The sequence below is a fragment of the Phalacrocorax carbo genome, chromosome 6 (genome assembly GCF_963921805.1).
Source record: "Phalacrocorax carbo chromosome 6, bPhaCar2.1, whole genome shotgun sequence".
Lineage (NCBI taxonomy): Eukaryota > Metazoa > Chordata > Aves > Suliformes > Phalacrocoracidae > Phalacrocorax > Phalacrocorax carbo.
Window position 1 is genome coordinate 34,130,112 of NC_087518.1, and position 12,137 is coordinate 34,142,248.

Genomic DNA, 12,137 nt, shown 5'->3' on the forward strand with positions numbered 1-12,137 from the left:
AACATTTTAGTAAATACTGTTACAAATAGGACAATACATATCAGATTCTAATTCAGAGATTCTTAATTTATAACTTAAATATAACTTACTAAGAAAAACATTCTCATTTGAAGTCCTTAAACAGCTTAATAAATCATAGTTGCAATATACATACATACAAATCTCAGGCTTCCATTTTATTTGTAAATAGTGTACTGGCATTAAATCCCTACAAACACCTCTGAATCATTTTAAAATTACCTGGGACCAGATGAATGGCCACAGACCTACTCAGGAACAGCTATTTTACAATACATTTACAGTTAACAGCAAGAAATATCCACAGTAAAAATTACACAATTAAATATTTGTGATACATCTGTATTACAGTACATAATCCCACAGGGATGAGATCATTTTAGATCTACTTGCTGCATTCAGAAACTGAAGTACCTAGTATAGGCACTACGATTCCTAGTGCTATTACAACAACAAAAAAAGTTTGAAGTCCCTAAGCTTGCTGGGACATGCAGCAGAAACCCAAATAATTGCCCATATCACTACAGGCATATTTATTGATTGGGACATCCTTTTAAAATAAACTGACTTCAACTATAAACCAGATCAATGGTTTCAAGGCTATTCAATGAGTATTTTTTCATCCCGATTATTCTGTTTCTGCAAGTATTACCCATACATCTCCAGAGAAGACATCTCCAGCAGTGTAGTAAGTGATGTGAAATAATGCATGTCTTCACCTCACCAAGGTACCTTTGGAGTAGACCAGAGGAGAAACCAGCCTCCTCTTTAGGCAGTAGCTTACTATTTGTTCACCATCTGGACAAGAGATGGCAAGCTCCCAGTTATGATAACTACATGACTGAATATAGACAGCATTCTGCCAGAAGGACAGAGTTTTACTCTCTGCTTGTCTTAAATGGAAACACCAGACAGCTTGAGTTCAAAATTTCTGAGCAGTACACAAGGTCAATCGTCTTGTCAGCAAGAGGTAAAAACATCTGGGCAGCTGCTGATTTGGGTGCAGTTTCATTCTCCAGGTATCTCCGAGTCAAAAGTAAAGATGGCTTCAATTCCTGCAGAGAGAGCAAAATTCCTCTAAAAATTGGAAAATTGGCATAGATTTGTATTTGCTCTCATTTCAGAGGAATTTTGTATGCAGCAGGTAGCAAAAATGCACAGAAGTGTTCCTAATACTTTACGCAGCTGGACAGAATGCTAAGCACAATCATCCTTAAGGAACTGAATAACCATTTCTAAAGCAATAAAATGGTATTTTTAGGAACTTCCATGCAATGCCAAGATGCATATTAGGTACCCCAAAGAACATACTGCTATTTCAGCAACTGTATAGCAATTAACAGCTCTGAATGCTTGTGTGAATAAAAGGAAGAGAATTTGTGAGCGCAGCTCTCTCATATGCTTACCTGAAACAGCTGGAGTTAGACATTCTGGGCAGCACTTTGGAAGCTACCTTCGATGGTTAGGCTCTGGCAGCTACTATAGAAAACAGAAATGAGAAGTACTTTAATGACAACTGGTTTATATCAAATGGATTTTAGCAAAGTGATTGCAGTGTTTTTCATGCTGCTTTTTGAGACACAACTTACCTGGAAGGAGTAAATTTCTTTGCTGCAAGAAGAATAAGAAAAGTTATTAGCATTTCAAGATAAAAGCCCCCTCATGCAAACTTTTTCTTCTGCTAAAAAACCTCTAATTTCTGAATATCTGATAAAAAGCCATTATCTAGCAACAAATCTCACAGGCATTTATTACAGTGTTGTCATTAGCCCCGTCTCACATTCCTGTTCACTTTCCCTGGCAGTAATTACTGATGAATAGAATTTTGCTTTTTATTTCTAATTCTTGTTTTCTAAACATTTGGTTTTTACTACTTTTTGTTTTTATATATTAATCCAAGAGCCAAACATGGAGGCTTCTTGAAAATAATTTTGGAATTTGTTTAAGTACGTGAATTTTCACTTTTCATAAAGCAAGGTATTGGGGTTTGGAGGTGGGGTGTTTTTTTCTCCACTGAAAATTTTTCAGGACAGACCCAATCCAATTGCTCACCTTTTCTTCGGAAACGTCTTGCAAGCCAAAGGAGGAATGATGCTGTGGACAACAGGGAGGCACTTGTGGCTGCTATGCCCACAGAGACATAGCTGACTTGTTCAGAAGCTGATAGGATGAAAAAGTTTCCGTGAGATCAAGAGTCATGCGAAGTCTTTGAAGCCCTCTCTACTTCCTCCTCTTCCCTGTGCTCTTCAAGAGGAGCCAGAATTGCAGCTTGTAACCCCTAAGTTTTCTCTTGCTGAGACACAACACATCCTGTACACAAGGTAAAAAGCTGCATACTAAAAATTATCCCACCCATCGCCAAAGCAATGGCAAGGCAACAAGCTAGCTATATCAGGGTCTGTCTAACCTCTAGCCTCCCATGACAATTTATGCTCATCTTTTATTTTTCATGTTTCAGTTTGTGTTTTAATTTCCACTCTGCTGTCTTTCTCTTTGAGCAATCCTATTGAGATCGATGAAATTATTCAAGGATTTAAATTCTGCTCAAGCAAATAAAGTGGAGTTTAGCTTTTAGGAAATGCAAAAGCATTTCAAGCAGGGCAAGTGTGTTCCCACTGAGGACAGGGACAGAGCTCTTACTGCCTTGAATGGGAAGGCAAGGCTGAGATTGCTGTCCTGTAAAGTTGACAGCAAAGCTCTGTGAGGTCTTTTGGCCGAGGAGCTTACCCAAGAAACTATCACACCAAATTAACAAATCTATAAACTTTTCCACTGAGAAACAGATTTATGAATGCAGGTTTCCCCACAAGGTTCTATTTTTCGAGAAACCTTTTTTTCTTTATTCATACAGAAAAAGCTCAACATGAGAAGTATTTTAATTAAAAACCAAACAAACCAACCAGAAATCAGGTTGTGGCTTTTGTGTTTGGATAAAAAAAAAAAATCAACATTTTTTCATCAAGACCTTTTAGGAATTTTCCCCCCTTCTATTTTCAAACAACATACTGAGAGATTTTGTTGGGCTTTTTAATTCATAGGGTTCGCTAGAAGTTCTAGCTCACTGGCTGGTGTTACCTCCTCCACCCTTCCATACCTCATTTGACGAGAAACCCCAGTGCCCCCTCCCTCTGGTTGGTCACAGGTCAAATACCTTCACATGTGGGCAGACTAGCGCTCCAGTTTCCTGAATGACTACACTCAAGAACATGAGAACCATTGAGCCTCCGTCCTTCTAGACAGCTGAAGTAGCAGACTGTGTTGTATGTGAAGTTCCCAGCACCATGTAAGCAATCCATAGAGCCTTTCTCAGGAGAGCTCAGTGGTTCACACTGTACAACTGAAATACAAAAAGAAATGGTTAAGAGTCATTAAGGACTTTCCTGCCTTTGGTCCTCTTTCTTGCACTAGTAGATGCACATGTATTTTGAAATTGACTTTGGGGATGGGAGTAGTTCACAGAGCCATGAGCAGGCATTTCTAAGGCAGAGCAAGTCACAGCTGAAAACATGAGAGGCAGCACAGAGTTTAGTTTGCAGCCAGGACCCTATAGGAATGCAGATTTCAGTGTGCTGTCCAGTGACGAGAAAACTGTATTTTCCAACCCAGGAAGTCTTACCTTTGCATTTTGGTACTGGCTCTGACCACTGTCCCTGTGCTGTGCACTCAATGCTGGATGGGCCATCCAGAACGTAGCCCTCGCTGCAGCGGAAATCACAATGTGAGCGATAGGTAAGATCTGCAGGAGCGTGGTCACAGGTCACAAAGCCTTCTTCTGGCCATGTTACAGCCTCACACCTCACAGCTGCAACACACAGATCACAACAGCAGTCAGCACAGATGCCTCAGGGATTCAACATGCCAATGCTGACAACCCCAAGTACTTGGGTGAGCAGGGATAAGGAAAGGTACCTGCACAGGACGGCTGCTGCCTGTCCCAGGCCCCAGAAGACCCACACTGCAGTGTGGCTGGTCCTGTCAGGGTAAATCCTTCCTCACAGGTGAACTCACAGGTGGTACCCCAGCTGAGCTCCACAGAGGGATGGGAGCAGTTCACAGCACCATGAGCAGGCATCTCTAAGGCAGGACAGGTCACAGCTGAAAAGCATAAGAGACAGCAGAGAGCTTAGCTTGGAACAAACCACAAAAAGATTTTTTTTCTTTCCTGAAGCAGCATATCCCCTAAATGGAAGCAGATTTAGAAAGGAGATCTACTATGCTGCCATTTCAGAAAGCAGATAGGAGTGGAAAAGATCTCAAAATGGAAGACTGACTCTTAAGGCAAGGCTGTAAATTCATCTGCAGCTCATTACAGCAACTAGTTACATCCAAAATTTTCCCATTTTGACTGCTGCTTGGTGATGTTTGATGCTTTTATTTGCTTCAAACAGTAGCTTATTCTAAGCTGAACACCTCAAAACATAATTCCTACAGTGAGGAGTAACTGGCCTGTTGTGAGCAGTCTCACGGCTAGATCATCTCCATTCCCTGTTCCCCACAAGGAAATCTAGATCAGGGCCAGAACATTCTTCCTGCCCATTTAATCTCTTCAGAAACAGAGACCTGTGTGCTGCAATAAAATAGCACCTTCACCACATAATTAATCACAAAAGAATGGGCCAGAACTTCAATTTGTACCTACTGGCAGAGAAACACTGAAGTTTACAGAGCTATGTACAATGTAGAAAGCTCATCTATCACTGCTGGAGAAGCTCACCTTTGCACGCTGCAAGGGGGGCAGACCAGACCCCAGAAGAGGTACAGTATATAGATTCCAATGCAGTCAGTTCATAGCCTTCCTCACACTGAACTGTGCAGGACGAGTTGTAGCTGAAGCTCTCCAATGGGTGGCTGCACTCGAGGCTCCCATGATCAGGTTTATTTAGTGGATCACAACTCTCAACTTCAAAGAAACACAAGAAAGTACACAGTCAGTTTCATTGGCTGAGCAGGTAAATCAACAAGCCAGACAAACTGAATACTAGCTAGCATGAATATCACCCTAGCTGAAAAGGAGGAAGGAGTAATCTTACCAAACTCGCATTCAGGCCCATAGAATCCAGGGTTACAATGGCAGGTGTGATTGTTAATAGTCTCTATGCATTCTCCACGGCCACTGCAGAGAGATGGGTTGCAAGAAGCTATAAAAAAAAAATACAGCAAATTATAAAAGAATCAGCAATGGCCACTAATGAAACCTGGCCAGTGCTTTGTTTATCTTTCTGGCACTAAACAGCACTGTATATAGCAAAAGAAAAGCAGGGTGTTTGGTACATAAGGTAACCCTGTCATTTCACAGAAGCATTTAAGAAATCAACACCTTTGACAGACTAGCTCACTGTGAAAGGATTCTACTGGAGGGAAACTCCATGACCACTTGTTTTCATGTAGATATTAGCAATATTTAACATGCAAAAGGAACAATATACTATGGGGTAGGTAGAAATCCTCAACAGGCACATTCTTCATTAACCCACCATGGCTCTAATTTGGCTGATACTTGACTTGCTTTTTTTTTTTTTGACCTAGCCTTAGCCACCTCTACACAAAGTGTCTAATCTCATCCAGTGGTCTATAGTCAGTAGACAGATGCTTCCAGAAGTGTCATTCTTATCTAGCTGAGACACCCACTTGATAGTAAGATGAAAGTCACCATCTGGAAAAGCCTGTTCGTCTCCACTGATTATAGAGAATGTCTGCTGAATTGCTCATAAAAGATGTAAAATATTCTGGGAGCTAGAAGGTAAGTGAGATCAATCCAGCTCTTATAACAAGAACAACCTCAGCCCTGTAAGATAAGTGTATAAGTGCTTACAGGGTCAGGTAGTTAATACGTAACACTAGGTTAAACAACTCATCCCACCCAACATCTCATCTCCACAGGGACACACTAAAATGGCCTTTATCATACCATACCTGTGAAGCACAAGGCAACTTTCTTTTTGTCACACTGCTCATCATTCCATTTGCCATCATCCTTCCCTCTTTTGATGTAGATTTCAACACAGTCCTCGTTGTTCCCGTTGCCATTTGGCTCACCAGAAGCCCAATTTTTTGCCTCTTCTGTCAGTTCTTTGTTAGTTCCAATCCAGGTCCATACCTCGTTAATTTTTCTGATTCCAATCCAGTAGTAACCCGGATTGAAGGGTAAGAACTTATTGAGATAGTTGATTTCCTCCTTATTCTGAATGGCAACCATGTGTGTATACCTCTCTCTGCACCACAACTCTGCTTCCCTGTAGGTCATGTTTCTGTCTGAATAATGGTATGTCCAACAATTCACCCCCTGTAGTATTGTAAGTCCTAGAATGAAAAGACATCAAAAAATTGGTGCCTGACTTTTTCCCTCCTCCCTCTCTAGAAGAGGGTATGTAAAGCTCTATAAATATTGCAAACTTGCCAATGTCTGAAACTGCATAAAAAGTAGTGGCAATTATTTATAAACAATTAACTGGCAAGCTTCAAAACATGCATGTCAGCATCACGTACAGGGACTTCAGCCTGTGAAACTATGTCCGATCACAGAAAGCTTTGTAGACGTCATAGCAACCTATAGGAGCCAATTATGTATTTGACAGACAAGCAAGGAAACATGCCATTGCAGCTAGAGATTCTTCAATGTGAACCTAGCCTCAAGCTAATTAGGTCAGGTTCAAAAATTCTGTTTAATTCTGAGCTCAAACAGAACAGGCACACTAATACTACCATCCAATTAGTTTTCTACACAGAGACATACACACTTACCATAAGCAACAAGAGATAGGAACCACAAGCAAATCATTTTTCTGGGAGTTTTCTCTTCTCTTTCAAGCAGACAGCTATGAAAGATCAAAGGAAAAAATGTTTGTAAAGAGCAAATACTTTTTACAATTCAATATAAAACACTATCTATGCAATCTTTTCCACATACTTTTTAACAATTATTCTAAAGATTTAAATAAGATTTCCATTTTTAGGAAATTATTAATATTAAACAGTTCTTAATATCAAGATAGCTTTTAAATGTAAACAGCTTTTAATGAACACCAACACAGAATTCCATCTGTCCAGTTTTCCTTTAGCTGAGCAATGAAACAGAATAACACACTCCATTTATACTCACAGGTTGCAGTTGTGGTGGCAGGTGGCAAAAGTCCTCTGCAATATTTCTCAGTGACTGCTTTCTGTTGCTAAGTTGCTGAATAGGGACTTGAAGATCAAGTTCAGCTCCAAGTGTCTGGACTGTGTAATACCTGCCTTTACTACGGCCTTTTATTCTCTCAACTGGCCTGTCCTCCATGAGATGGGAAATGTCGTGTGGAAAAAAAAATTCTTGGAAAATCCCAGGATTTGGCCCTCCCACACATTAAGTCTGATGTCAAATCAACCCTCTGAAGGACCGTGCTGACAAACTGCCAAGTCCTGCGCGACATAGTTTTACTGACATAAACACACAATTCCAGGATATCAGGAAGGAGCAAGATAGTTAGTTTGAGTTAGTTGCATGAATAAGCAGATTCCAACTTTCCACATAGCATAATGTTATGCACCAAGGAGGTGCCGGTTCTTTTGGGATCTCTATAAGACAGGCACCAGCACTCAAAGCTGGTTAACTAAGTTTGAGTAAAAGATAGAAACTGCAGCACTGGACAAGCTCTTCCCTGTGGATCACAGCACACTGTGCAGAGTTCTCATTTGTGGTAAGGTTTGCCAGCCCAAGGATTGCTAGTACTCTTCTAGAGTCTTGCCCATGATACAGATTCATCAGTCACTCATAGCAGACAAGCTTGGAATGTGGACTTAGCTTTGAAGAGTCCCTTGGACAGTATGCTCCAATACCCTTACCTCAATAGAGTTACAATTCCTGAACAGGTGCATCTAATATTTCAGGTGGACAATACACTGGTCTCATACGGAATCCATGCACATTTATTGTGCATACCCTGATTAATTCTACTACTACAAAGAGCAGTCACATGGTGTCCATGGTATGGAGACACATACCTGAGTAATCATGGACACTGCTACAGCAGGTTGGTTAGCGATCATAGGCTATTCACATTGCACCTGGCTATTTGAGAAGGCAGTAAGCATGAGGATCACTGACTCCTTGCAGAACAGTCTTCTGGCTGCACCACTACACTCCACTCCTTAATCCCCATGCGCACCTTCACGTGCATGCCTCTTCAGTGATGAGTGACTTGCCACGCATTGTACAACAGTAGTTTTGGATATTCTCACTGTAGCACCCTTCTCACCTCTGTTACAGGAGGTCTCACAAGTACTGTTGAGGGCTATAAGTAGGGAATGGGAAGCACCAGTAATAGACACACTAGCTCAGTTGTCAACCCTCTGCAAAGGAACAACACTAGAAGCTTCTTGTGGAGTCCACGTTCCCCAGGGCACCCAACCCTAGTCAATACAAAGTGGTATTATTCCCTTGCACCCTGATCAGCCATGTCACCCCACCCCTTGTTCCATGTCCCCTCAGGCACTTACTATGGAGACTCCACCAGACAGTCTAGTTGCCAAATCGGTATCCCAGACATAAAGATTCATCATTATGGGGTGAGGTTTAACAAGGCCTAACATTCAAAGGACTCAACAAGGGTTGCCAGTGACAGGAGGACATAGGGTAGCACCTACTTCATATCTGTAAAGCATAGTTACAGCTTACACAGTGCATGTTGGAGCTCTCATTTTGGAGCCTCAGCCTATTAGAGAATAAAAAGCAGTGGATCCTGGATCCCAAGCTAAGATCTCAACTGGTATCAATTCCCAATTTTTTCACAAAGAAATATTTGTCAAGAAGCCATACCTTAATAGATTTCTGCTCATCAAAGGAATACATCACATAAAAGAGGACAGAGTAGAGAGTATATTCTAAAACAGCCTCAGTTACTAACAAAATAGAAGAGTTCACTAGGAATTGTAACAAAGACCTAGAAAGCACATCAAAGTCAGTTACTGAATAGATTAAGGATTAAAAACAACACACTGAATATTTGTAGGGAGAGGAACACTTTCTAGCAGATGTGAACTAGCAAAGCTAGAATCATGAATAAACGATCAAGAACCTCTGGAAAGTTGAGGTTAACTCCTGGCTATGCCATAGAGGCATTCTGCAAGCCCAGGCCTGGGCCAGCCTTGCTCGAATGACCAGAATCCCAGGTAGTATCAGATCAGGACTGATATTTCTTTAGCCTCAGCTGCTCATCTGTAAATTGGGAATTAAAACATTTCCTGCCTGCCAACCTTCCTCCGTCCGTGTTCTCTAGATTGTAAACCCTCCTAAGAGAGGCTAGTACTTTTAATGCACCTGTACAGTACATCATGCAGCAGGGTCTCATTTCACAGGGGTTCTGTAAACATTATCCTAATACAAACAAATGATAATGAGTATTGATAGGGCAACCTTATTTTTTTAAAAAAAACATTGATCAGCTGTTATAATTGTATACACAGAAAAGTTATAGACAACTCCAGAACAGTTTATATCCTGTCTGGAGCCAGGAGGCAGAAAATCCTACACCTTTTCCTGGAGGTTCACTTTTTGAAGTTGTTTTATGAGCTTCCTACTGGTAAGTGCTCAACCTTCTCATGGCAGAAGCTCTGAAATTGAGTGGATGAAACTTTATCAGAATTGCTTTGCCAGTGGAATCTCCGGAGGAAGGAAGAGAGCATTTCACAATTTACAGTAGTCTTCCTTCACAGGGGCCGTTTGAGCCCTTTTGTCTGCAGCAGATAAGAAACCACACAAAAAAGCAACAAACCACCAAAGCCAAAAAGCAATATGCCTGTAAAAACTTTAGCCTAAAAAAAGACTGCCTCTTTTTGTTGGCAGTATTCCCTTATGCCTCACTGACATGGGGCTCTATTTGGTTTTTCCCAGGGAATTCTACCATCCACCGATTATATTTTTATATCCTGTTAATATAATGGAAGCTTAACATAAATGCAAAATTTTCAGAAAAAAAAGACAGCCTGAAAAGCATTCAAAGGCACACAACTGAGAGGTTAAAATCTCATTATTAAAAGCCAAAGATACTTCAAAGCTTCAACCCTGTTGTTCAGGAAGACTGGTATTCCTGTGAGCTGAATTCATATGGGATCCTAAGTTACATAGGTATTTCAGGAAAAACAACTCTGATATAGTCGCTTAGGTTGAACTGCAGATACCCAAGCTACAAATGCCATCCAGCCTGCCTCTTTTCTGGTTTCCATGCTCCTGATTTATTCTCTTCTCATTGTTACCAGAGGAAATGGCATCAAGTTGTGCCAGGGGAGGTTTAGATTGGATACTAGGAAAAATGTCTTCATTGAAAGGGTTGTCAAGCACTGGAAAAGGCTGGCCAGGGAAGTGGTTGAGTCACCATCCCTGGAGGTATTTAAAAGATGTGTAGATCTGGTACTTAGGGACATGGTTTAGTGGTGGACTTGGTAGTGTTACGTTTACGGTTGGACTCAATGATCTTAAGGGTCTTTTCCAACCTAAATTATTCTATTCTATGATTCTATTTTTTTCTTTCTTTGCCAATTGATTTGAGAATATAAAAGCCTCTTTTCTTGTGCTGCACTGAGCTGGGTGCAGTTGTCCACTCTCCTCTTGTGCTATGTGAACTCAGACATAGTTCCTTAAAATTAATCCAGTTCCCCTCTTCCAGAAAAATGGGAGACTCTAAATCTAAATCAAATTGAATTTTTTAAAAACGCTGAACACTTTTTGTTCCTATACACTCCAGAGCTTCATTTCCACAAGTAAAAGCCCAGCTTTTTACAAGTTAGTGGGAATACTCCAGATCGCCTTTTTTTTCCCTTACAGACAGAGGTGCCTAACAAGGATTATCTAATAGCAGTTTATTTTCCAGTTAGAAGGTTGACTTGATAGGTCAGAAGGGGACAGAAAAGGTAAGAAAAATCTATATAAACACATTAGGAGTAAGAATAACAAAACCCAGTCAGGTCTGCTATTTAAAGGACAGCAATTGTCAGAGGACATGCCAAATGTCATTTCCTTCTACACAGAGGAAAGTTAAGAGGTACTGCAATAGTGTTATAAACTGTGAAAAGAGAACAGGTCAGAGTATGGAAAGACTGGAGTGACGACTATTTAGGCTAGTTACAACCAATAAAGTTACTGTTTAATGATCCAACCAAATTATCACCAAACTCTCAGTAATCACATTTGAGAGCACAAAAAAAGGTATGAAAGGGCTGACAAAAAGCAAGTATTGCCTCTCTGTATCTAGGAAAGGAAGATCAAGGTATTTGGAAGCCAGGCCTTCCATGCAAGCACCTAGGAAAGATACTAAAACTGTATTGGAAAAATATTAAAGACAATAATTGAAAAATCAGCAGAAGGCTACTAAGATGTCAAGAGCAGCTGACATTGATATGATTGATTTATTCTTGGCAGATCAATCTAGTTTATACTTCAAGGCTGAGTGAGTAACAAATAGTGAGCTATGGTTTGCTATAATTAAGACTTAATACCGTTCCATGAGACACTCTTATAAGGAAACAAGTGAAATAGTGCTTAGCTGAAATCACCATAAAATGAGTGTGCAAGAGTCGTACCCACTATTCCAAGGGCAGTTTTTCAAAGATCACTGTCAGTCTGAGAGGACTATACAGATGAGCCTTGCAAGGGCTTACGATGAACTAACTTGAACTAATTTAAGTTGGATGGCAAAATATCAACTAAGACGCTTAGAAAATTTGCAGATGACACCAAGCTTTGAGGAAGTTCAAGGGTTCCAAAGGACCAACGTCGGCCTCAAAGATTTTCATAAATTAGAGACATGACCCAAAAAAAAGAGCAGGAAAAAAAATCAACAGGAATAAGCACAATGGTCTTCATCTAAAAGAAATTAACATAGAAGCGAACTGGGAAACTGCTAGCTAGGCATTGTAGAGAAGCATTGTAGAAAAGGAACATTGCAGAGGAGCATTGTTGAAAAGGAACTAGGAGTTATAGCAGATCACAAATTCAATAAGGGTTTATGATTTGTTGTCCGACATGTATTAACAGGAATGTTTTATTTAAGACAAAACTTGCAATTATTCCATCCAATCTGCCATTACCAAATCTCTTCTGGTGTATTGCACCTAATCTTAAGTACCACAACTTTAGAAAAATACAG

At 40.4% G+C, this 12,137-nt stretch overlaps 1 protein-coding gene across 1 annotated transcript; it reads right to left on the minus strand.

The window, feature by feature from the left end:
• On the minus strand, positions 1 to 7,271 carry SELE (selectin E). Its single transcript, XM_064454576.1, has 12 exons — positions 7,118 to 7,271; positions 6,760 to 6,833; positions 5,932 to 6,318; positions 5,049 to 5,156; positions 4,733 to 4,918; positions 3,928 to 4,113; positions 3,635 to 3,820; positions 3,170 to 3,355; positions 2,071 to 2,178; positions 1,608 to 1,629; positions 1,425 to 1,497; positions 1 to 1,073 (listed from the first exon to the last, which is right to left on the minus strand). Exons 2-11 carry the CDS (start codon positions 6,794 to 6,796, stop codon positions 1,440 to 1,442), a joined length of 1,464 nt encoding a protein of 487 aa, XP_064310646.1. The 5' UTR covers positions 6,797 to 6,833; positions 7,118 to 7,271; the 3' UTR covers positions 1 to 1,073; positions 1,425 to 1,439.
• Positions 7,272 to 12,137: the final 4,866 nt, after the last annotated feature.